Source organism: Megalopta genalis, chromosome 5, assembly GCF_051020955.1.
Source record: "Megalopta genalis isolate 19385.01 chromosome 5, iyMegGena1_principal, whole genome shotgun sequence".
NCBI classification, from domain to species: Eukaryota; Metazoa; Arthropoda; class Insecta; order Hymenoptera; family Halictidae; genus Megalopta; species Megalopta genalis.
In genome coordinates this window covers 16,406,882-16,433,248 of record NC_135017.1, presented here as the reverse complement: position 1 = coordinate 16,433,248, position 26,367 = coordinate 16,406,882, and the positions used below count along the sequence as shown (strand labels likewise).

General features: G+C 41.3%; 3 protein-coding genes across 26 annotated transcripts; 1 reads left to right on the top strand and 2 right to left on the bottom strand.

Annotated features, from left to right (window-relative positions):
- Nucleotides 1-847: 847 nt before the first annotated feature.
- On the bottom strand, nucleotides 848-21,872 carry LOC117227552 (solute carrier family 2, facilitated glucose transporter member 1). Of its 20 annotated transcripts, none has more exons than XM_033482902.2 (9): nucleotides 19,613-19,752; nucleotides 14,740-15,009; nucleotides 13,941-13,968; nucleotides 13,737-13,796; nucleotides 13,622-13,645; nucleotides 6,000-6,098; nucleotides 4,523-5,087; nucleotides 3,922-4,322; nucleotides 848-3,712 (listed from the first exon to the last, which is right to left on the bottom strand). In XM_033482902.2, exons 3-9 carry the CDS (start codon nucleotides 13,959-13,961, stop codon nucleotides 3,365-3,367), a joined length of 1,518 nt encoding a protein of 505 aa, XP_033338793.1. In that variant the 5' UTR covers nucleotides 13,962-13,968; nucleotides 14,740-15,009; nucleotides 19,613-19,752; the 3' UTR covers nucleotides 848-3,364. The 20 variants fall into 20 exon arrangements, with proteins under 20 accessions (XP_033338793.1, XP_033338792.1, XP_033338791.1 ...); XM_033482901.2 differs by lacking the exon at nucleotides 19,613-19,752 and adding an exon at nucleotides 16,191-16,329; XM_033482900.2 differs by lacking the exon at nucleotides 19,613-19,752 and adding an exon at nucleotides 15,908-16,046.
- Nucleotides 12,080-24,454, top strand: LOC117227550 (GTP-binding protein 10 homolog). Of its 3 annotated transcripts, none has more exons than XM_033482892.2 (5): nucleotides 12,080-12,382; nucleotides 17,723-17,943; nucleotides 23,076-23,379; nucleotides 23,463-23,681; nucleotides 23,746-24,454. In XM_033482892.2, exons 1-5 carry the CDS (start codon nucleotides 12,151-12,153, stop codon nucleotides 24,357-24,359), a joined length of 1,590 nt encoding a protein of 529 aa, XP_033338783.2. In that variant the 5' UTR covers nucleotides 12,080-12,150; the 3' UTR covers nucleotides 24,360-24,454. The 3 variants fall into 3 exon arrangements, with proteins under 3 accessions (XP_033338783.2, XP_076377931.1, XP_033338784.2); XM_076521816.1 differs by lacking the exon at nucleotides 12,080-12,382 and adding an exon at nucleotides 17,611-17,645; XM_033482893.2 differs by lacking the exons at nucleotides 12,080-12,382; nucleotides 17,723-17,943 and adding an exon at nucleotides 22,841-22,981.
- Tcs4 (Threonyl-carbamoyl synthesis 4) lies at nucleotides 24,377-26,280 on the bottom strand. Of its 3 annotated transcripts, none has more exons than XM_033482921.2 (5): nucleotides 25,826-26,280; nucleotides 25,483-25,759; nucleotides 25,293-25,421; nucleotides 24,815-25,171; nucleotides 24,377-24,746 (listed from the first exon to the last, which is right to left on the bottom strand). In XM_033482921.2, the coding sequence occupies exons 1-5, from the start codon at nucleotides 26,059-26,061 to the stop codon at nucleotides 24,447-24,449; spliced, it is 1,299 nt and encodes a 432-aa protein (XP_033338812.2). In that variant the 5' UTR covers nucleotides 26,062-26,280; the 3' UTR covers nucleotides 24,377-24,446. The 3 variants fall into 3 exon arrangements, with proteins under 3 accessions (XP_033338812.2, XP_033338814.2, XP_033338813.2); XM_033482923.2 differs by having other exon boundaries at nucleotides 25,519-25,759; XM_033482922.2 differs by having other exon boundaries at nucleotides 25,501-25,759; nucleotides 25,826-26,276.
- Nucleotides 26,281-26,367: the final 87 nt, after the last annotated feature.

Genomic DNA, 26,367 nt, shown 5'->3' with positions numbered 1-26,367 from the left:
CGAACAGGCTACAATGTTGCACTGTTAACAAATGTGTACATGTTCGGCGCAAGATGAATTTCTTTATACGTATATGTATGTGTATTTAACCAATGAAATCGGGACCCACAGGGATTACTTGGATTACGTATAAGGAGATGGATATAAAACGTGACAATTTAAATATTTAATGTTGCCACATGTGTTGGTATTTTATAGTTAGAACAAGAATACAAGAAAAACATTTATTTTAATAATTTGTATATTGGCATCAAAAGTTGTAGTCTATAATGCGTTATACATTCTCGTAGCGTTCTATGAGAAAACGGTGACGCCGATGAATAATGCGAGAATGTTTTTTTAAATAATTGTAGTAATGATTGTGAATAATGAACTTTCTAGTGTGTAACGAGAATCTTTGAGCGTACGAGTTTTGTGGGATACACTCCATTGCATCCTACGGATATGTATAATCGACCTGTCATGGAACAAGGAACTTGTAATATAGTAGGGGATTGCGTATAAAAGAGAAGGAGCTAACACTAAATGCTGTAATTGTACCGCGACAAACTTATGCAACGTTAACTGATAAACGGTAATACGAAATATAATTACAAACTGTGTTTTGTTAGATTTTCTATTCGATTCGCAACTGATATTATCGATTTTGATTTTGAACGAGTTCGGAAACGAACGTGTACTGTACATGCAGAGAATTTGTTACCTGTAAGCTACAAGAATCGCGAACGGAACTAAAATCATTCCTATCCATACACGTGCAAGTGTAGAAAGTTGATATACTCGATACAAATACGTATTCACACGAAACAACTTTTGGGTGCAATTGGTGAACAAAATAAATGGTTCATTGCGGGTTGCGGCATATGATATTATTCCGTCTATTCTGTCCATTCGATATCATTTGTTCAATATCATTGTTATAATAGGATTTCGGCGTGCCTCGTAACTACAGCTGACACTTAACGATTAATTATTTATCAACAAGTCGTCATCGATACGATCACGGTTCTCGAAATAATATTGGTTCTAAACAATGTCCTGGATATCATTCGTGATGTCAACGAAGGAAAACGAAGGAGAACGACTCGCACACTCCGTCGTTGAGTAATTGGTCGTTTTCGTAGAAAGATTTCTAGATTTTTGGATTTGTATGTTTGCAGAGATTTGTAGAGTTTTGAATTTGTTGATTTACAGGTTGATCGATTTGTTCAATCATGACTAATTTCGATCTAATTTTCAAGGAGTTAGTTGCAGCAGTCCATACTCCATACTCCATACACCATACACCATACAGCATACTCCATATTCCATATTCCATATTCCATATTCCATATTCCATATTCCATACTTCATACTTCATACTTCACATACTCCATACCGCATATGTACTATGCATCGAATCGGTGTAAAGAAAAAACAATATTTCAAAGGAAATTACATGATATTGCAGCATTTAGTGACACGCCGTAGAAAAGAACATGTTTCTCTATTGATTCGGTATTAAAAATCTACCTAAATTTGAGTATTATTTGGATTCCAGGATGTACACATGGTAAATAAAAAGTTGCATCGTCAACCCGCAATTTACGATTCGACGACGCCCTCTTTTCCTAAACTATGCATACATTTGATGCTTCAACACGGTCGCGAGTTACCGTTTATATTACATTAATTAAATATTTAACAAGTATAACAACAACGATTTACATTAACTAATTACATGCATACATAAATATTATTACTTGCTACGATATACGATACTACTCTTTCTGTATATCTCTATGTACAATCGTTACAACGTTTATCGATTTTCTTGTTTCGATTAAAATGTCTCTGCCGAGCACACGTAACAAAATATTATATATTCGTGTAAAGTTATACATGTAACGATGTGAACACACTAAAAAATTTACTGTTCAAAAATATCGATATTTTTTTAAAGATCAATCTCACGGGTTCAAACGGTTTCAGGAATTGGCGAGTTACATTTTTCTCCGCAATCGTCTGGGGTGTTTCGCGTTCGTAAATGGCCTAAGACCTACGTAAAACATAAGTAAAAAGTCAAGTGGCAACCAGTCCAATTTATCCGGAAGAAATTAATTTTTCGAAAGAAAAATACGAAAAGAGAAACGAAAGAACAAAAAAATGATAATATGTGTTCCTCGGTGTAGAATTTTGTAGAATGTTACTGCAATGGAACAAATCGTATTCTTATGACTAGAGTTATAACGTTTAGTACAGTTATTCAACACAGTTAAATAATATCGTTCCTTAACTCTTTTCAAATACAGCTGCGTCAGACTAATGTAAAATACAACGATCATCGATTTTCTCCCATGCGTGTCGACGATCGGTAATCGATTGTGCTCTCGTGTCATGGATAATCTTTTCATTGAAAACATTTTGTTCGTCTCCAAAGATACGCTATGTGCTATATGTATATTATATGCTATATTCTACATGCTATACGCTGTACGCTCTACGCGTGTGTAAACGTATAGGTACATGTAAGTGTATGCGTATGTTAGCTTATTACGTGTATGTTCGTCTTTGTAAAGTTGAGCTGCGTTTAATGATTACTGGTAAACTTTGGGGTACGCGATCTTGGAATCTTACCATTGAAAGTAGATGATGTCTACGAGAATAAGAAGAGAAAGATGTAGAGAAAAAGGAAAACAGAAAGAGAAAAAGAAAGAAAAAGAAAGAAGAAGGAAGAAAAAGAAAGAGAAAAAGAGAAAAAGAGAAAAAGAGAAAAAGAGAAAAAGAAAGAAGAAGAAAAAGAAAAAGGAAAAGAGTTGAAGGGAGACGAGTAAATCTGTTCACTGAACAAATAGTAACGCGCAACGTTGAGCCTATTGTTCGTGATCCAATATTTTTACCGTCCGTTACGATAAGCCAACTGTGCTGGTAAAATAGGAACTAGATATAAGTTTACTTATAAAAATCAAACTCCTTTAAAAGTATGCGCGTGTCTTGACAGCATTTACGATACGCTACGATACGCTGCGATTCGGTGCGATACGTTAAAATACGCGGAGCATCGTTCCGTTGACCCGTTCGATTCGTCAAAATGTTAAAATAGAAATTCCTCTCGGTACAGTGTTTCCTCTAAAAATATTGAAAACTCTGAATTTGTTGGTAAAACATTGTTACGATCGATGACAACGAACGAATTGAAAGAGTCGTCGCGATGCGCTCGTTACAGTCAAGCCACGGATTCTTCTAAGAAATTCGCATCGGCGCTCGGTTTGTTGTTCGCATTCGTCTCGGGACGTTCCTTTCGAAACAAATTACTGCTGGATCATTGAATTTTGTCGAGACACGCGAGAAAGCTCGCCCACGGAACACAGAGTCCTCGTTGGTTCTATTGGTAAGAAATCTGTCGGAACATGCTACTGATCTCCTCCATCGTCTTGTTCTTGGTTTCGGGCACTTTCTTGTAAATGAAGAAGGTGAAGAATGCTTGCAGTACCGCGAAAATAATGAATACGTAAGCACCTAACGTCTCTTGCATTGGTAAGAATCCGATACTGACGATGAAATTCGCTGTCCAATTGACCGCGATGGCGACCGAAGTCGCGGCTGGTCTCGCAGATTGACTGAACAGTTCCGATACCAAGAACCAGGGAATACTTCCGGGTCCGGTCGCGAACAAGACCACGAACATGATCACCAACAAGATCGAAAAGTAGGCTGCCGCGCGGGACGTGTCCTGAAAAATAAAACATTTGTTTCTCAATCGTGTTTTTCGTTTCATCGATCATGTTGCATTTTCTATTTGTTCGTACAATTAATTACGGGCTCGTTATCGTCGCGTTTCCGTTTCGTCTTGTTATAACTTCTCTAGAACTCCCACGAGAACGCTTCTAGAACCACGCTGGACCGTGCGAATCGACTAGGTAGGTGAGATTGGTTACTTACAGCGAAAGCGAGACAGATCGCGAGCAAAGCAGTGTCGATGAACATTCCGGTGAAGCCGATCATAAGCAACGTTTTCCTTCCAGCCTTCTCGACGAGTATCAAGGAAATGAAAGTCATGAGTACGTTCATCGCTCCGACACCCATCGTTGCATTCTGTGCCGCGTTCTTGTCGAGTTGCGCCATCGTGAAGATCTTCGTCGAGAAAAACATGACAGCGTTTATGCCGGACAGTTGTTGCGCGAACATCACCATGAGCGCGATTATCAGCGGGATTCGAAGAGCAGGATTCACAAAGAGTTCTTTCAGCGTGACCTTTGGCACCATCCTCACCGATTCGTACTCCGCCCTCATTTCTTCCATCTCGTCGTGAACTTCGATCGTGCCGCGTAGCCAGGACAAAGCTGTAACGTAGAAGAACGGAGATATAGGTGGTTTACCGAAGCCGGTAATCGTCTCGCGCCGATAACGCGCGTCGAATTCTCATTAAATAGGAAACAGCAAGCATAATCGAGCTTGCGCCTAATTCGGTACGCGGCAACGGTCGAGCCGCTGTTTCGGCGCTTTCGACAGTTTCGACGCGCGCTTGAGAGTAATAACTCACCTCTTTGAGCTTCCATGTCCTTTCCTCTACTGAGCAACAAGAATTTCGGACTTTCCGGGCATAGCGGAAGCGTGGCCACTTGGAAGATCGCGGGAACGATCGTCAAGCATAAAAGAAGAGGCCAATGATCGACCGTGCCCATCACTTGCTCCAGCCCGAGAATCTGCGATACGAGAATAGACATGGTGATAACCAATTGATAAACCGTTCCGACGGCTCCTCGCAGATGGATAGGCGATATCTCGGCTAAATACATGGGCGCTAGACCGGCATTCAATCCCGCGTTGATACCGATCAGGAGTCTTCCGACGATTATCATCTCGTAACTGTTCGCTGATTTGGCACAGCCCTCGAAAATTACTGTGAGGAGGACCAGCACGTTGTTCAGTAAGAGACCACCCTTTCTACCGAAACGATCGGCTATAGAACCCACCAGAGAACCGCCGATCATCCCGCCAACACAGAATATCGACACTGCTATCGACCATATCATCGTTACCTCCGATTGTTTCGGCGGCACACCGGTACGATTCGTTTTCAGCTCGCTGATCCAGTCCTCGATAAGCTGCAACACATCCATGAGAACGTCACGCGTTTATCTCGCTAGCAGGTCCGTTCGGTGTTCGTTCGTCTCGCGAGCCTCAACATTCTCTCTCTAGATATACCGTGTGAACATCGTAAACACCGTAAATACCGCAAATATCGCGAGCATCTTGCTCGTTATCGTACCCGATCTCGTAACACCCGGTCTCGTCGACAAATACCGGCGGACAAATACCGGCAAATAAAGTCGTCCGCGAAGCCTGTTCGCTCGAGAAAACTGAATTCCGTACATGTGAAAATAAAACAGCGAGGTAATTGCAAACGGAGGGGGTTTTGGCTTTCTTCAGGAAATTCCGCTCTTCGTAGGTTCATCGAATCGATCGAATGGATATCGCGTCGATCATCGGCATTTAGAAACACGACGGTCTATAGCATAAATAACGAACAGCTCGAACGTATGGAATGCGCGTATGGAAAAATCACCGGTAACCCACGAATTAATGCGTAAGCAACTTGTAATTAACGGTATCGGCCATTGTCGTCGATCGTTCATCGTCCATCGTCGATCGTCGATCGTCGATCATCCTTTGTACTTTGTCCAATGTACGCGCGGTGCCACTATCGAATCGTGGACGAATTTCAAGCGCGCTCGAACGCGATTATGCAAAGGTATACGGTCGGTTAATGACGCAAGCAGAATTGTCAACCGTTTCTTATTCGCGTAAGCAGGAACGACGGATTATCATAAACCGATGAGCATTCTCGCGTTTCCTTTTCTTGGCCTCCGATACGATGCGGGACGATACGGAACGGTACGTTCCGATTGGCAGCGAACGAACGCACGATAACGGGAAAAGCCCGAATAAGCGAAGAAACGAATGACTCGCCAGTTTCAGAGAAACGCTGACAATCGACGATGCGTCTTGCGAAATACCTGCTGAGGTGCGTTAACGACACCGGTGTTGTACCCATGTTGGAAAGACGATCCGAGCGCAGCAGCCGCAATAGCAAACGCTAACCGTCCGTTTAGACCCTGTAACCAAAATACGGAATATGTTGTCATTGTAATATTACAATGGTATCTCGAGATGGTAGCTCGATGTTACTCGGCAGAAATCGCGCAACCTTCGTCCGCGCACACCCCCACCGACACACGCGTACACACACACACACCGTCCGGACACACCTTTTTCCAATCGTGTATTCGAACGACATATTTTGCCGGTGTTATCATTTGGCGTCGATCAATCGATTGGATGAAAGACGGAAGTTGGAAGATGATCGTGCTATCGAATTTACTTCAAATACCGATAAACGTAACAACGACCTCGCCCACTTTGTCGCGAAACACCTCCGAACCATTTCCTCGATCGAACTTACAACCGAACGTGAAACGACCGTGAAACGACCGTGAAACGACCGTGAAACCTTTCCAGTATTTTCCATCTTGAATATTCGTATCGCGATCTACGAATAGCAAATGGCAAATTAACATTGAATTTTGTAGTTTCTCTCGTCTTCGAAAGTCCGCGTTTCGTCCTCGTTGTTAGGTACCGCCGACGCTCGTCGTCGATCGTTACCGTGATAAGAGAAAATTTGTCGACTTCTCACCACTCTTTTGAAGACAGGTATTTCCAAATCGATGGTCTTCAAAGTCATCGAGATGTTTGAATCGTCTCGACGTTTGGGAGAAAATCGCGTCTAGCAACCGAGCGAACGAAGGAAGGAAGGTAACTTTTCCGTGGAACACCGACGTTTTCGACGTCTTCGATGCCTTCGAGCACGTGTCAAAGACTATTCTGCGGGTCGGTACCCCCGCCACACATTTTTATACCGCTTCTACACGACGTATGCAGGAACGACCATCGCACGATGCCGCATACGGCATACAGCACACGACGTAACGGCGAGCAACCACTTATGCAAAAGAAAGACTCGGCGAAACAGTGTTTCTCAAGCTACCGATTCCTCGATTCCTCGATTCCTCGATTCCTCGATTCCTCGGTTGCTCCGTTCGCGATGCTCAAAATCAGAAATTGCGGAAGAAGGAGCGCGAGATGCGAAATATCGTAGCCGGTGGACAAAAGTAATAGTATCGTACATTGTACAACCGTCATTATCGATAGTACATGACAAATGAGAACGTTAACATAACATTATCGCAACATTATTTGGAATGACTGTGGTCTGCGGTCGAACGATGCTAATAAAATTGTGTTTCTTCTTTTTCCGCAATTATACATTGTATGTATACGTGTACGTGACGCGGAATAAGAGAACTACAAGTTACAATAGATTATACGGTATCGTCGGTTAGCTAGCAAAGTACCAATTGCTTTTAGATAAGGAAAGTCATCGAACAGTCGACAGGTTCATCATTTTTACCGTTTACTCGACTTCGCAGTCTTGTGTAACGACCTTGACATAACCTACGTTCCAGCATCGCTTTTCAAACGATCTCCGTCTTGAAACTCGAAACACGAAACTCGATGCAATTTGGTTAACCGCATTGGCGCAAACGACGATATTCGTTATAAAGAATCGATTCCATCGAAAGGTACGCGATTCAATTTCTACACTTGCGTATTAATTTGCTCGTTGCTTATTGTATACGAAGCTCGGTGCGAACGCGTAGGCATAGGCGTAGGCATAGGTGAAGAAGAAGAAGAAGAAGAATAAGAAGGAACATCTCTCGAAGAACATCAGTCAGAAACGATAGCGAATACGCGTATGTTACGAAATGTATCGAAGGCGTCGAGGCGCCTGTCTCTCGTTTCCATGTGGAAGTATTGTCACTGCCACGACCGGACGAACGATATCTTACTTCGCGCGGCCATTTTTTCGATCTATCGCGTGATCGCGATCGTTTCGACGATCGTACCAGCGTAGAATAATTGGATAATAGATTCTGTAGTAAAGTCTCTCGATTTGCGCAAGAGCGAGTCAAGATCTCCCGTTCGATCGGGCAAATCGTCGTTGGCAACGCTCGTGACTTCTGTGCAGACACGATTCACGAGGGAGTACAAGAGTGCAAGAGTACAAGAGTAGGAGAATATTAGCTTCGAGGCATCGTTTTATACATTTCGGAATAGAAAATTCTCGCGAGCGACTACAGAAGCGGCTAGCGGTGAAAATACTACGGATACGCATAATTTTATGGCAGGAATAGAATTCCGTTTCACCGAGGGGGAGAGAAGCGAAGAGGAGACACGAAGAAGCTCGTCGCGTCTCGCAAAACGACACAGGCGAAATTTGCCGCTGGTCGCGTTTCTTGCCTTACTCCGGCCCGATTGGTCTAGACAGAGGTGTGTCGATCGCAAACTACAACGATTGGCCAGCGGTCGTCGCGCCTCTCTTAACGAGCCTCGTGGCAAGCCGAAGCCTCCTAATTATAGCAACACACGCGAACGCCAACATGTTATTCAACGTACCGCTTGAACGTACGATAAGCGGAGTCGATTCATTACCTTTAGACACAGGCCTTTCACTTCGCGTTCAGGTTGCCCAAACAATTTCGCGACGGTACCCCATCGAATTCTCTTATCCTGCCTCTTTCCCTACCAAGAACAAAATGTATAAAAATACAAATACGAACGTAGATTTCGATCCGTACGAATTCTCGACCGTTGGTGTTGCTATCGACATTAGCGGTATACGCGTACACGTTCGATATAACGCAACATAAGCCGATATAAATAATGCTTGCTTTAATACTAAAAATAGTTTCGACGATAGATAGCAAGAAGCGGAGAGACGCGCGGATACTCTTTTATGTACGAACAACGTCGTAAGGTTTTTCGACCTCGCGTATTCCCTCGAAACCATATCGTGCTAAGTTGCCCTAGGTTGCAGAAATACAAAAGATCGGCATTAATGTCTCGCGTTTCGTATCGAGCAACCGTAAAACTATTCTGTTTCATTCTATTACATATTGTACGTTGTACACGTGTGTGTACGTGTGTCCGTGTAGATCCGATGGCAGAGAGACTTCGCTTACGATTCGAAAAGATCAAAAAACAAGATCGGAACTTGTAGCATGCATGTATATACGTATGCACGTGCGATCGCAATTATTATATCCGAGTTTCCCGCTAAAAAATAACGGGACAAGCGTATTTCTGTACTCGGTATCTCTTCGAATAAAAATAGCCTCCAACGGCTAAACGCATCCTCCTGCTTTTTCGATCGAAACCAGTTCATCTTCGAACCGTATCTCAACGGACAGAATTCTGTTCCTACAGAAATGAAAAACTCTGCAACAACCGTGTCCGACCGTCGTGAGAACGGTGCGCAGCGTCTCGTGCTTATTCGCGATTTATATTTATACCTATTTATGCGTGTATATATATATTTAATATGCACGATATTAAAAGTACCGGGGTTTTGCATTATTTATTAGTTTGCGTCACCGTGCGCGCGACACATGGAATATCGACTGCAATTCTTATTAGGTTGTACGAGCAAGTTGTGCGCCGCGCAAGTACGATTCAAAGGGAGATCGTAGTATCTTTACTGGAAACGACAACAATAGTAGACGGTCCTTCCTTTTGTCTCCGAGCAACTGTCTAGAGTACATTACCACTCTGCGAACGTGTTAACCGACACAGACAAAATGAATGAATGAATGAAAGAAAGAAAGAAAGGATGGAAGATTGACACGACGCGACGCGACGCAACGGTTAAACGCGAACTTATCGTGAAAGAAAAAGTTTTTCCCAAAAAGCGTATTAATTTCTCAAGTTCTTATCCATTCGATGGATCGAATATCAGATAACGACGCATCTACCAACAAAAATTCTCTACATTCGATATACCAGAATAATAAATTATACCATGGTAGAAGAAACGTGATAATCAATGCCCAAGACCTACGGCTATATACATATATAAATTGTGTATGCATACATATACATATAATATATGCACATGTACGAATGTAGCAAATTATCACTTTTGTTCGTTCATCGTGTTAACGTAAGGTGTCCTCCACGTACATACGTATAGTCCGATCATAGTGTTATGTAGCACGCATACATATCGTATACTACTATATACGTATGTGGAGTTTATACGAAATACGAATAGATATACCGACATACATACGTGCGTAGATGTTTTTTCGAGGATAAACGGGAAACCAAAGAGAATTCTGTCTATTGTCCGATTGCACGATGCACGATGCACGATGCACGATGCACGGAAAGCTAAGCAACAATGTCACCGACGATTGGTATGGCAACGGTATGGCTAACGCAAACCCGACATAACGGAATCTTAACATTGTTTCGAATTAATGTCATCGTCTCTTATTCGCGTTTCGTTCCATTCGTTCCTTTCGTTTGCGACAGAAGTACGTTTACTCGCGACAACGAATAACTAACAATAAGCGACGCGTCTTATTTCGTACAAATACCTAGATAGATAAATTCGAGCGTTTCCGTTGTACCTTTTAACGAAGAAGCAACAGGTTGGTACCGTTTAGGAGCATTTATTTAGAGAGAAAAGCGCCGACGCGTCGGCGACGCTTCCCTAAACTTCAAAATCGATGAAACCGAAATGAAATTTTTGAAGAAAAATTAGAGCATCGATACCAGGTTTCGCGTGTTTTCGACTATTTCGAAGAACTACGTTTGCGATACGACTCGAATGTTCGCATTGTACATTAGCGTTGGTACGCTAATAATATTTGCAGGCTATTCGCAACCGGGCGGAATAAGTACGATCGCGGATTTCAAGAAACGCTTCGATGTTCTCGGACGCGGGTATCCGAACCCGCGTTTCTAAACCCAGCGACGATAAAAATTGGAAAGATCGAGGATATACGCGTGGTTGGAAATCGATCGTCGACGACGAATCGGCTAATACAGACGAATCGGCTAATCAGAGATTCGCGATACGGTCGAAACGATGTTGTTACCTGCAGCCACCCTGTGGGAGTACTGCTCATAGCGAATCCAGGAATCGATGCGATGCGATCGGCGAATCGGCGAATCGGCGTTGATTCGATCGGTCGCGCACTATCTTCTGTATTTTGGAACGGACGGTGACCAGTCTCGCGTGCGAGAACGTGACTCGTGGTAGAGAAGAAACGGAACGGTAGACTAGAAAAAGATCAGAGACCAACCACCGAATTGTTCCGTATCACGGTCGCGTTTGTTAGCTACTGAGACGATACTCGTGCGAGTGGGACGAAAGCCGATTTTCGAAACCAGTTCGTATCTCCCTCTCCTCCTTGTTCCTCGTTACTCGTTACTCGTTACTCGCTCCAGCTCGCTTGCTGGGACCCACGAACGAATCTCATTGGTCGGCAGACACCAGCCCATGCCTCTCACCAATCCTGCATTTCTCCCGCGACGAGTACGAAGAAAGGAATTCACCCAGGGAACCGCAAACCTAACCGTTTGTCAGCGATCGGACTCGCTTCGCGTCTACCTTCGTTATTTGCCCTTCCTCCCCTTATTCTTTTTATTGCTTTCATTCTCTCTATTCTCTTTCTTCTCTTTATTCTCTTTATTCGATCCTATTCTATTCTGTTCTGTTCCGTTTGCCGCGCCGGAAAACCACCGCAATTCCACGTGTTCCCCATTCGGCATCGAAGCACACCCGCGCGCGCGTACCAAAGACCGAGAACCAATTTCGATTCAATATTTTTGATGGCTAAATTAAACGCTTCGTTCGTATCGCGTATGAAAATGTAATCGTAGCGCGTCTTACCCGCAAGATAATATCAGAAAAACACGTCAACTCCGCGGCTCGTCGATTGCCTCGCGATCGTCCTTGTTTCTCCAAGAATGTATCGATATTTATCCCCGTCTCGATTTCATCTGTCGCATATTTAAGAGGATACACCTGTTGAGGTCGTTTCGAACACGTTACACGGTGTACACCGGTTTCCCCCGACGGCGGCGTATTTCGTGCGCATCGGAGGTTGAACAAACGGTTCGAACCCTTTACCGGAGCCTGTACGACCCGTACACGCGTACGTATCGTATAAATCCGTACCGTATACCGTGTATCGTCGACCGTTTCGTTTCGTTTCAAAGTTTTTATCAAGATCGTTCGTACGTACAAAGTTTACTTTCGAGATGTATCGCGACGCGACGCGTCGTCTCGTATCGCGCCAACAAATTCGAGAAAAAAACGGGACGCGTCGCGTCGGTTCGAAGCGAATGTATTCAAGAATTTTTTACGTACCACGTACCACGTACCACTACCGAGGGCAAGAAACGCTTTCAACTCGAACGGCCGAGACTTCCGAGGATGGAAATTCACAATGGATGCTAGATATCGTGCCTAAGAAGCGCACGGTACACGACAGTACGTACATCAAAATTGTTCGATCGTTCCAGATCTATGTTTTTGCTATTGCCGCGCACGGTAGCGTCTCCGACTGGAGAACAGAACCGGACGTAGCCTGTTAGCGGCGATGCTCGGTTCGCGTACACCAATTTTACAATTAACGGTATTGAAGCAGAGTACTCGTTTTACTTGCGTCCTTGATGATATCGTTTCAATAGCGCATCGTCTTGTTGACCATGCTCTTGGTTACGGAAACGGTAACCGATACGTCGTCGACTCGACGACAACGACAACGAACACTGTCGTGCTATCGTCGCTACGCGCGCGATCGGTTCCACCGAACACCGATTTTCGAGCAAAACGAAAAACGAAAAACGTGCTCCCGCGAAAAAATATTTTTAGCTGTCCAATCGCCACGCCTCGTTGCTTTCTCGCTTTCTCGCGGTTCGCGTCCAGAGACTAGACTCTAGACCCTAGACTCTAGACTCTAGACTCTAGACCGTAGAACATCTCGGATTCCGTTTCCGATTCTTCAAAGTTCTTCGAGAGTTTGCGCAAACAAACGGAAAAGAAAGAACGAGTCAACCGCGTTATCGGTAAGTAGAAAGTTCCGGCGACGGACAAATAGAAAATTTACGAATACCACGGGAAATTCTCAAAGTATCGGGACGAGATTCCGCGGTTGAAACGAATCGAGGATCCAGCGCCAGTATTGCAGCAGCGACCTTGTTTCTCGGAACAGGGACTTGAAAACAAAGTCGGCGATAATTTAATCGGTATAAATTATTACTAATTACGTCAACGTTGAAACGTACAAATAATTTCCATATAATACGCGTACTCGCGTCGCACAGACCCCGTTGCGAATATCTCAACGAATGAAACGAAAAAGTCGCGTCGCGTCGCGTCGTCTGGTTTTTATCCGAATTCCTGCATTTTAGAGACTACTTTCGAAATGGTTACGATTCGAAATTTATCGGAGATTAGATTCGTCTCCGCTTCGTACCGGTTTACTTGGTCCGTGCCCTTGCGAGCGAACGCGACACGCGGCACAGGGTTTCGATCGGTACATAGTTTCTCGAACGAGCCACAAGATAGCCTCGAACCGCGAATAAGACGTAACTCGAATAAATTGCAAAAATAATCTGTACGAATAAATCGTTGGTATATCGCGTGAAACGCTCTACGTATTATAATAGTCGGGAGATACATGGAAGTTGAAACGAAGAATTTGACTCGAACGTGTCGCGTACTCACCCACTGCTTATCCTTCGTGGTGGGCTGCGTGTAAAAAAAGCAAACAAGTAGAGCGGAAAGATAAGACCGACCGATAATACATATTTGTAAATGAATATCCGTTGAATTTGGTTACCTCTGGTGCCGGAGTCAGAGCGGTCGGTGTCGTAGCCTGCTCTTGTATTTCATTGCTCGGCTAAAGTCAAAATGTTGGTTAACCGTTCGAAACGTGTCTCGATTCTCTTCGTTTCTTTATCGCATACGCCCACGCCCACGCACGCCCACACGCGCACGCACACGCAACACACGCACACGCACACGCAACACACGCTCGGAATACCTTGTCCTCCTGTGCTGCCATCCTAACGCTGCTTGGAAAAGAAACAACAGAGAAGCAGGGATTATATTTAATCTCGAACCGAATTCGTTCTCATTTTTCATTATTTGGAGTTGCGACGCGTCATCGGGCATTCGACGCGATGGCTCGCTCTTCTCCATCTCATGTATCGATTCAGCGAATCTATCGTTTTTCGAATTACTTCTCGCGGCTGGTTTCGACTTACTTGCAATTAGCTTTTCCGAATACCGTGCGAAATACGAAAGCCGTATGTAGTGCGTTACACATATGTACGTATTCGCGCGCTCGCGTCTATCTTCTACGATTATAGGTGTTCCATCGGCTGTTTGTCTTTTTCCACGCCGCAATATGTATCGTATACCGACACCGACGATGCCAATAATCGTTCCAACCGACATTTACGCGAAACGTTTAATTCATTGAACCGATCCGTTGGGTAACCGTACGTTTACCCTGACTTCGTTGTCGCCTACCCGACCGACTCGATTCCGTGTATCGCACTCCTATCTTCTGCATACGGATCGCGCAACCCTAACAACTGCCTCGGAACATATCGGAAGACGACAGAGTCGGACCAATCGGTTCGGTGAACGAACATTTTGAACCGATAACAAAGACGCGTAGTAAAAACTGTGCAATCGTTACAAATAAACGCGAACGCGTTGGCTTTCAGCGGAAATTCCACGGAGGAAAGGAAAGAGGCCATCGAGAGCCGAGAGCGTGCGAATGGAAACCGTTCGACGATCGAAACGTATAGTATGTATACATGGTACTTACTCACCGTCGATCCCTCGAACGAGGAAAATGCGGGCTCGACTATTCCTTCGGTTCGGTTCGGTTCGGGTTCGGGTTCGGGTTCGATCCTCGTGCGCTTATAATACCCCTCTGGATACGCGAACGACCTTTCCGACAAGCTTCCCTAGATTTTCGAGCGCAAGCGCGAAAATTCACCGACGCTTGTCTCGCTTGCACCTTTCATCGCAATCCCGTACCTACGATTGCTTCATCTCGGACTCTGACGCAAGAATTCTACGAATCGGTCTTGCGTTTCCTGAAACCAACGAGCATTTATCCAACGAGAAAATGTTTCCGACGGCCGCGCCCGCGCCTCGTCCGTCTCTCGTGCTTCCTATCTCGTGCCTCGTGCCGAGTCTCACGTATTCCGAAATTCCCAGACGAGAAATTCACGTTTCACTCGCCGACGACGACGCGCGTTATCGAGTTTATATTCATTCGTATTTTCAAACATCACGCGTGCAGACCAATAAGACTGTTCTATATCGTTACTAAATTAACGATTACACGTAAAAAACGAACGTTCGCAAAATTCTTATTTTCTCTTTTTCGATACAAGATTCGAAATTGAGTTTTGCACCAAAGACTAAACGTCCCGTTTCTATGTTCTATACAGAACGTGGTTGTCTATGCTTCGATGCAAATAACAGATGTACATACATAACATGCGTATTTTGGAGGCAACCTTTGACCGTAGCGACGATACCTACAGAATTCTTGTCGCTTGAAAAGTAATTAACCTCAAACGTTATCCGATCGAAGTATCGCGTAATGTTCTTACATTTATGGCGGTTCTATGGCCATATCTGTGCGAGAGTTTCTCGTGTTTCGCGAGCTTCGACTTTACGTAATACGACTATGTGTCTCTCGAAGATCAATTTCAACAAGTGTATGTACTTCCCCCGCGCACACAAAATTCTTTGCACGTTAAACGTTTCAACGCGACTAACTTCGCGCTTCTTTTCAACGGAATTCCCAAATCTGTGCACGTAAACACGATTACTTTGAACTTTTATATGCAAAAGAATCGACAACAAGGCGTGCACGTTGACGTACGCGTGTCTACGACAGCAGGCATACTGATTCCTACTTTCGGCTCTTTTTGGCGAGCCTGCGCCTCCACAAATTCTTATTTAGGACAAACATTTACGTACCGCTAGATCGATATGCTGTACACTTTTTGGACATACACGATGTGCAATGATCCGACTTTCGACAACGAGTTGAACTCGACCGAACCAGGCTTTATCGTAACCGTAATCTACATGCGTATACGCTTCTATGCGTCCGCGCGTGTACACTGGCATACATATAGTGTACAGTGTACATGTAGCACGTGCGCGAACGTTGCCGCGGATATTACGGCCTTGTATAAACTCGATCCTATTATAAACAACTTGTTTATGCGCGTACAAACATAATGATAAAGCCATTTACCGTGCAAACACTTCGACCGTGTAATATTCGGTGTCCAAGAAAATTTCTTCACCCTAAGGCTTTGGTTTGCACTGGAATCCAATTGTATGTATGCAAGCGATACGATTACGAATCAAAAAATAGAACAAGTGACAGAAGCACTCGTCGTTAAATTCGTTAAAATCGATTCGATCGGCCGAGACGACTATGAAAAAAGTGTTACATACTCGCTTCGTTGCATAAACAAATGTACGGGCAGTAGGATTCTAACCTCTTTTCAAGCACATGGACAATGGATAAGTCACGCGGGATGTATGTACATACAAGAAAATGGTTGTAATTCATATTTTACTGTAAGTCAAATTGCGGTCGATACATTTTCATGTAAAACTAAACGAAGGATAGGGAACGCGAGCAACTTTAAAAACTGGTCGAGCCGATCTCTGGTGAACAAACGATGACTTTACGTTTGAAGCACACGAGCATGAGCACAGCTGCGCACTGCAAAACCAGTGAACGCGCGTCATTGCTCGACAAATGGCGAGCCCCCAATAATCGTTCAGTCTCCTTCTTCGTATCCCCTCCCACCATTCTCTCTCTCTCTCTCTCTCTCTCTCTCTCTCCCTCTCTCCCTCTCTCCCTCTCTCCCTCTCTCCCCGCTCTCCCTTCCCTCCGTCGCTATATTACAGGAAGCGTAAAAGCGATTTTATACGTCAAACTTGTTAAATATAATCATTAATTCGAGCACACAGTGAGCACCATTAATGTTAAGTAGTAATCTAACTCGTAAACAAAATAATTGAAAATTTACTCTTTATCCAATTTTATATTATGTAACTATTATAGTTATGGTAAATTTATTCGATGGGCACGGAAGGTTACACGGTTTTACTACTCAATTGGAAAAATCGATCGATCGAAAAACAAAGGAACTGACATAGTAAAAAATGATAAATCGACGACACCTTAAACGATTTTTTCATATTAAAATGTTATCTTTAGTCAATAAATGCGCATTTTCCTTAGCACGTAGACGACGCAAGGCAATTATTTACATTTCAAATTGTGCTCCATCGATTTACACTTTATAGCAATGGCACATTCGTCGAGTTACAGTTCAAAAATATTTCTTAATGAACTTTAACCCGCGAAAAAATATTGTACTTACCAAATGAGATATATGAATGTTTTAATTATTGTGTATGTGCAGACTGAAATCAAATGTTCGGTCGAATGTGTTGGTAAGGAAGAATTTTCAATGACCAGAAATCGTAACACGTGACCTATGACACGTGTAATATACATACATATATGGTATGCAATGGAAATAAACGCGAGTTCGAATCACTGCTGACGCACCAATACATTATAATTAATCTTCGCGCTGTAATAGGAATGAATATTTGCGCCTAAACTTTAGCTTTCGATTACATAGGTGAAAACAAGAAATCGACAGTGAAATATTCACTTTCCCAAGTATGTAGTATATGTATATCTTTTTTTTTTCGTGCTTCGACTTTGTTCTACCGTAATTTTTATATTGATTGCGTCAGGTGAGATTATACATCTCGAGAATCGAGAAACGAGAACAAGGAACAAGGGACGTGGAACGAGGGACGAGGGACGAGGGACGAGGGACGAGAAACGAGAAACGAGAAACGAGAAACGAGAAACGAGAAACGAGAAACGAGAAACGAGAAACGAGAAACCAGGAACAAGAAACGAGATGCGAAAAGTAGAAACGAGGAAGAGTATCGTGTACCAACACCAAGAGGTGCGTCATTTTGTGCACATCTTCCAAAGTTTGTTCATCTTCGTGAAAGATTTGATCATCTTCTATTCTTCTACCACAGTTGTCGATATCATTTACCGCGTGGTTAAAGCAATACAAAGCGTTCTTACCGATACACATACAATACATTGTCAATGTTTGTAAACACTATCTTGGACAGATACAACTGCGATAAAAGAATAGACGACAACTAGGTGAATCCTTCGCAAAGATGAACAAACTTTAAAATCGATTTTCTCGAAGACAGAATCCCTGGTAAACAAACCCCCTTCTCGGTTGTATTACGAATAACGGCCCGCCCTGTATACATATACGATATGCTGCAACATTTGTATTGTTTCAAGATATAGAATCATTTTTCTTAATGTTCCTTTTTTTTAGTATGCATCGAGCACCAAATATCATCAGGATCGATGTTTAACGATGAAAGTGAATGTATGTGGTATCACTGTTTTTTTCTTTTTTAAGGTTCGACACGAGGTTCGTAACAATTGCATTTTTGTTATTAAAGTAGCATTTTGAGCGGTACCGAATGCATAGAAATAATTGGTAGTAGTACATGTCTACTACGGTGAGTAGTCTAAGCATCGCTTAATTATCCGATAGGTACTAAGGGCATATTAATTGAATGCTTAGAATTCCATTAACTAGGGTCAAATACGTGTCTACGTGCGGTAGTCGAGAACACAACTCATGTTGCGTCACTCGAAGAAACGACAGATTGTTCGATCAGGAAAGCATGTGCATCACCGAATGCAACGATATCCGCCGACTGAGATCTACAGAGAAACGATCAATGATCCGAGGCGCGCAAGGTCAAGAATTACTATTTAAAAGAATTGTTCGTCTTTGACGCGGCGATGGTCATTTCTACGAAACTATAAGCTATTGACTATACATTTCTAGTTCATAAGGGTTTGAACTTCCGTTTATGCAGCTAGGAGTCGAAACACGTTAGCTACCGCGTACCGATATACATACATACATACATACATACATACATACATACATACATATATATAAATCTTTGTCAACATCGAGTAGATGTTGCAATCGCAATTGTAAAAGAACGTCCACGCGCATTTCTGTCACATGCCGTATTTATACGGAATGAACGCGTTTATGCACGAGACGTTGCTTTCCTCGATGTATTTATTGTTATATCGTACTATATTTTGCACCGACGTATCATCCTGTTACGTTCGCGTCATATTCATACAGCTAACTTTGTACACGCGGTAGTTCTGAACACTAAAAATAAAGTGGTTTACTTTGTATCGCTACTATTGGAACTAATGAAACGCGCGAATGCGATAACTCTTGCAAACACAAATGGAAGCGTTGTTTGGATATTATATATCGTTTACAATTAAAAATAGACTTCACGCGATACGCAAAAATTCATTGGTTACATTGACCTCCTCTTAGATTCTCGATTATCAACGACCAATAGCAATCGTGTTTCACTACATTTTCGAGTATACGACACACATGGCTTTCCACTGACAGATGTTCAAGCGACGGATTATAATATTTTGAAGGTGTTCGTTTGGTATTTCGCTACTCTCGATATTTTACCATTTAAACTAAACGAATCTCGCAGCTCGAATTAGTCACAGTTCAATGGCAGGATAAAACTGAATGTACTCACTTTACGTGCCGAGACGGGTATAGTGGTATCTCTCGCATAAATTGGGACATCTAGATCACTGACACTGCTACTGATACTCGGTGCTCTGGAATCGGGGCGACCACTGATGGGCACGGAAAGATGCGTCGGTCTAAGAGGATGAGATTCCGCGATGAAACCCTCTCCAAAATCCTCGTCATCTCTATCCATCTATAGTAACAACGCAATAAAGTATCTTAATAATTTTACAATGCAGTACGACACGGTAAAAAACGTTCGCACAGATAGTTTTATATGTATTTTCAGTGAAACGAAAAGTGTTTCGACTTTTGTCGAATCATCGCCTTTCTTACTAATTACGAAAACGAGCTATCAAAGTTACGTTCCACGATAACGAAGACAATTGTCAATTGCGCGTCGTAGATATTGTACGTAAAATTAGCACGAGAATGTGACAGCAGTACGCTTTCCCTATCAATTATTTGGCAGACGATCAAGGCTAGTAACTGGATGACATACTCCCCACCCTAACTAAAAACTTTGTCCTACGATCATTCAAGAAAATCAGTAATATCCAATGTTGCCTTTGTTTCCATCTATCGTGTACATATATGCGAACACGATTTTTCTTGAAAATTTTGCAAGTAATCTGCTATCAGGTTCTCGATCCAATTCAAATGTATGATTTTCAAGCACGCGTAGAATCGCGAAAAATCATGGAACAGGCGGCTGCTTAAAATCAAATAATATGTTGGTCATTGAAATTTCTTCAAAGACAGGATAAACAGAATAAACTGAAATTTTCGGTTACTGGGACCAATAATAGTACCTGCGATGAACAGGACACTTTTCGCGTTTTCGTCGACGAGACTGTTTCATTTTTTGATTAATTACCTCGTGCGCAAGCCAAGCAGAAGCGGTAGGAGGAACAGAGAGTACCGACGGATCGAGACGAGACGAGACGAGACGAGACGAGACGTGACGAGACCAAACCAGACGAGACGAGACGAGACCAGACCAGATCAGATCAGACCAGACCAGACGGGGGTCCCAACGAGATCAGACGAGACCAGGCGAGACCAGACGAGAAGAAAAGGGAAGAGAAGAGAGAAGAAGAAGAGTTCGGTAATGGATGCTATCCGAACGTAGGAGTTTGCACCAACTCGGACCAACTTGACGCCGATTACGGAACCAAAAGACGTACGAAACCGTGTCACCGATCAATTCGGTCGATGAAAGCACGAAAGTATGGACGGGATGAAAGAAAAAAAAAAGATGTCGAAGATCGAAGAACACCCGTACAGCCGGGATGTGCTCTTGAGACTGAGCTAGAGGACGCATCTCGTCGCGACGTCGCCGTCGTCGTCGCCGTTGTCGTTGCCGTTGCCGTCGGCAAGACGTATCCGTCGGCCTCCGGCTGGATTTAATTTTAACGCGTACGTCGTTAGACGAGCCTCCGAGTTTCCACTAACAACGAACACAAATACGTTACTACATCAACCTCTCCTCCCCGTTCAACTCCTTCTCGCTGTCTCTTATGTTTCTGCATCAATTGATTCTCACTAAGCTTTGCAATTGATTTCACTTGACCCGGTGGTGCATCCTACCGGCAGTGTATACCGATCAGGCTCACAACTCACAACAATTGAAATATCTGCAGAACGTAGTCGTAGTTTCAACTTCTCTTATTCTTCCTCCGTATATCCGAAATATTTGTCGTTTAAAAACGCAACCGTTGCCGCACAACTTTTCATTTCCTTCGCTTTCATTCTATCTTCGTTAATACAATGATTCGGATTAGGTTCGATAACAAGAGTTACTTTCATCCAAATGATTACTATCTTGTGAAAACTCGAGCGTCTGTTCGAAGCGTTTGCTACAATGGCTACAATGGCTGAATGATAACGGTTGCTTTTCAATTTCATAGCAGCGATTCTCGAGTTGCCGTTCACGGGCCCCCGGGGTGTTCGACGGTTAATACTCGTTGTTAAACATTCTCTAGTGCGAGTTCGTAATCATTTGTATAGCTAGCAGTAGATAAACAGTATATACGTATGAAAATATGTACATATTTTCTTGTCTTCTGTATCGGGCAAGCATACAAACTTAACGGTTAGATATCGGCAAACCAAAAAGGGCGTAATTTACCTTCTCGAAATAAATCAATTGCCTCTAACGATAAGAAATGTTTCCGCTTATATGAGCTTCCAGTTTCGGCACATCTTTCTGCGCACAATTATTTTAGTATGTACAGAGTGCCTCCTAAATTGTGATACGCGAGCAGTCAGAGTCGACGAATGGCATCAGCTAATTCTCGAGAACGAATCTTAGTCTTGATTACTCTTCTTGATTTCTGTATTCCACGTACTCGTTACAGGTACAATCAAATTCACTCTTTGCCTGAAATATATATATATATATACATACAGTTATTCACCAAATTGAGCGTATATCTTTTAAAACGCAAAAATTTGTTGAAACTGAACCAAGTGATTTGAATTTTTTTTAGATAATAGAGGGACTAGTCTACTAGACGATGGCTAAAATGGGTGTTGAAAATCTGATCGAAATCGGTTAATCCAGAGTCGAATTACAGATGTTGAAAGATTTTTTTTTTAAATGCAGATTGCCTTCAGTTTTTGGTCAAAATCGTGATGAAACTGCGATTTTTGATACCTTTAATTGGTTGTAACAAATAACAAACAACGTCAACTGATTTCGATAAAATTTTCACGTAAATTACCGAGATCTACGAGAGGCATTTTTTAAATTTCCGTTATAAGCTCGGATAAGAAAGTTATGAAATGAGAGTTTTTATTTTTCTTTCTTTTTGTCATTCCAGCAAAATTTAAGAAAAGCATTTTGGTAATCGTCTAGTAAACTAGTCCCTACATTATCTAAAAAAAATTCAAATCACTTAGTCCAGTTTAAAAAAAGTTATTGCGCTTTAAAAGATGTATGCTCATGCGACGAATAAAATTAAATTTTAACAATTCATTTTATACAAACAAATATATATTTCGATAGATAGATATGAAATGATGTTTTGATTGTTACATTACCAGATGTTATCAGTTGCGTACCTACTTAAACTTGCCGCCATTTGATCAACTTCTTCACGCAACGTTCATCTTTTTCATTCGAATATGTCGCATCAGCAACCAAAAATCAGTTTCAAAATTCAGGATAGAGAAGAGAAGTGTGTATAATCTTCCATCTACAACATATGTAATAACAGAGTTAACTTGGTATGTATGTATGTACATATATGGAATATTATGGTACGATAGGAAGCCGATCGATCGATTTTATGAAAACTACCTTGTACGTAATTGAGAAAGAATGGTTGTTTTAACACGTACTCTAGGTTATGCAGATAAAGTAGTTAAGGTAATGAAATTAACTTTAATATATATGTTGATGGCAATAAACATCTTCGTTACATATACGTGTATATATATATATATATATATTACCTGTTTAGTTGGCAAGAAAATTTCGACGTCGTGGACTAATTGACAGTTTACGCGTACACGTAACCGGAGGACCTGGAGGTTCCGGACTTCCTCGTTACGGTGGAATAGGTGGTGCAGGAGGAAATGTATTTATTGTATCGAAAGAAGATTTAACTCTGGAAAAAGTTAAATCTAAATTAAAAAGCTTGAAATTGAAAGCTGGACCAGGCGGTGAAAGTACATCGAGAGGAATTATCGGTATCCCTGGAACAGATCTGAGTATAAGTGTTCCAGTAGGTATTACCGTTTATGACGGCAACAATGTCAAACTTGGTACTGCTTGTTTATGCTTTATTTGCATTGAATTTCATAATTTCAACGGTCGACTACAATTTTCTCCATTTATATGTACACAGGCGAAGTAAATTCAGAAGGTGCAAACGTTCTGGTTGCAAAGGGTGGTTTAGGTGGTTGCAAAAGTACAGGATACTGTGGACTTAAGGGTGAAAGTCGAACCATAATTCTTGATCTAAGATTAATTGCAGACGTTGGTCTGGTTGGCTTTCCTAATGCAGGGAAAAGTACTTTCCTAAATACAGTTTCTAAAGCAAGACCAAAAATTGCTAGCTATCCGTGTAAGTTGCATCGATTACAAATTTTATTGTGAACTTATAATTGTAAGTTTTATTTCTTTTTCAGTTACAACGATAAGACCACAAATAGGTATTGTAAACTATACAGATCATAGGCAGATTTCCATTGCCGATTTGCCTGGTCTAATCGAAGGTGCTCATATAAATAAAGGAATGGGTCACAAATTTTTGAAGCATGTAGAAAGAACAAAACTATTATTGTTCGTTGTAGATATACAGGGATTTCAGTTGTCTCATAAGTACAAGCATAGGAGTTGTTTAGAAACTATACTTTCGTTAAATAGAGAAATTGAACTCTACAAACCGGATTTATTAAAAAAACCTGCGATGCTTTTAATAAATAAAATGGATACCAAAGATTCAAACAAAACATTTAACGAAATTAAATCAAAATTAAATAATTTATCACAGATTGCTTCAGAATTCGATGAATCTATAGAATCAGAAAATTTTTTACAGTTCGATGAGATTTTAGCAACATCATTAATTTCAAAGGATAAAAATGAAATAGAGCTAATTAAAGAAAAACTACGAGATATTATTGACAAATATGAAGAAGAGAAACGCGGTTCAGAGAATTCAGTGGAAGATTCGGTGGAAGAAACCTTACTGACGAAGCTGAAAAGAGGAACGCAACGGCACGCACCCACGTTTATATAATATTCGTCTAAAACAAATTTTCTTATAAAATCATATTATCTTCTTTAATTGACAAAATGTACACTACATAATTTCCAATTATATCATTTAAGTCAGTTCTGCGTTTACTTTTATCCAATCACACTTTATCCTAGCTTCCTTTACCCTTTTTGTCCAATCTTCTCCTAACTGGGCATTATTTACTACATCCACTTTATCAATATCATTTTCATTTCTAATAACACCTGTATCCGCAACCCATCTTTCTATCCCGTTCCATGCAATCATTATTCCATTGTCGGTGCATAATTCGGGTGGTGTCCGTACAAAATTATAACCCAATTTTGTACTCACAATATCCAATGCTTTAACTAGAACGTTGTTGCATGCAACACCCCCTGATACAACCTAATTAATTAAAAACCAATTAAATATTGTGTAAAACCAAATTTTCTCAGTATATTAGTAGAACATACCAGAGTTCGTTTGTCTTTAGGAAATAACGACGTATTATCGATAAATTCTATTGCTCTTTGAGTTCTCTGACAAATATGAGTTACAACAGCTAACTGAAACGCTGCGCACAAATTATAAACATCGGGCATTGTCATATCAGCAATTATGTTATGATCTTTCTCTTGTTTTTCGATATACTTTAAACATGTATTTAACAATCCAGCAAAACTAAAATTACAATCGCGATAATGTTGCATAACAGGTGCAAATGTAAACTGATTAACATTTGATGCTTTATATGCTGCAGTTTCTATTGCTAAACCTCCGTTTAAAGTACTAAATTCAGGAATATTTCTTAATTTCAGTCTTCGAGCAATCTATAAATACACAAGCTTACGGTATAATTACATTATTATAAAAAATTCTACATAATTCCCAGAAAAAATTCATATCTGATAATATAATATTTTTAAGGAAAAGTTAAATATTGATTTTTACCTTGTCCAAAATTTCCCCGGGTGTATTATTCAAAGTAGTTCCAAGTAAGTAAAATTTGCTTACGTCTTCTACAATTGCGAGTAAACAGTGGCCTCCAGAAACTAATAAAACAACATAAGGAAAGTCGACCTAAATGCAAAAATACATATTTTATTATACCTTCCTCTATTCAGAATCTTGTTTCATATACCAATATTATTCGACAGACTTTGTGCATCATTCGTACTGTCAAAGCATGAGCTTCCATGTGATGTATGGGTATAAAAGGTTTTTTCCCAATCTTTGCTAAATACTTTCCAAATTTTGTTCCAACATCGAGTGACGTGTGCAGACCTGGTTTTACAGTTGTAGCTACTGCACTAATATCTTGTAATTTCAAATTTGCAGACCTGAACGCAGCTTCACATACCTTAGTAATATTACTTTTATGCAATGAACGTGCAACTGAAGGAATAATTCCTCCAAAACTAAAAGTATACCAAGATATTATCTACAGTATTACAATCAGCCTGATTGATAATAATTGAAATTACTTTAAATGAATATTATGTTGTGAACTAATAGCTTCACCTAATACAGTCCCTGTACTGTCAACAATTCCACAACCTGTATCATCACAACTGGTTTCTATCCCTAAGATTATAGCTGGTTTACTGTGTAAAAGTGTTTTTAATAATGCAGAATCGCTTCTACAGAAATACGATAACGTGTTCGAATTCATAGAATACTTCGAAAAACGTTTGTAATATAAGTGCATATTCAAAGCCATATTTCTTTTAGTTTTTTTCTAAGTTAGCCTTTCGAAAATCGACGTTATAAATATTGATTTTATTGAACAATAATCAAGAAAACAAATACATAAATTAATATATACTACATATTTAATACTAATTTTATAGTAAAACAAAAGGTCTTCGGAATAGATTCAAAATCTTATTTAGTTGCATGGTCTAAAACCGACTGAAGTCAACTGCTATCGACAGCTGTCTACGTCATCTGCTTTACTCGGTTTTACCGATCTAGTAAATACATACAAACCAATACAAACAGACGACAGTACACACTGATCTCTACA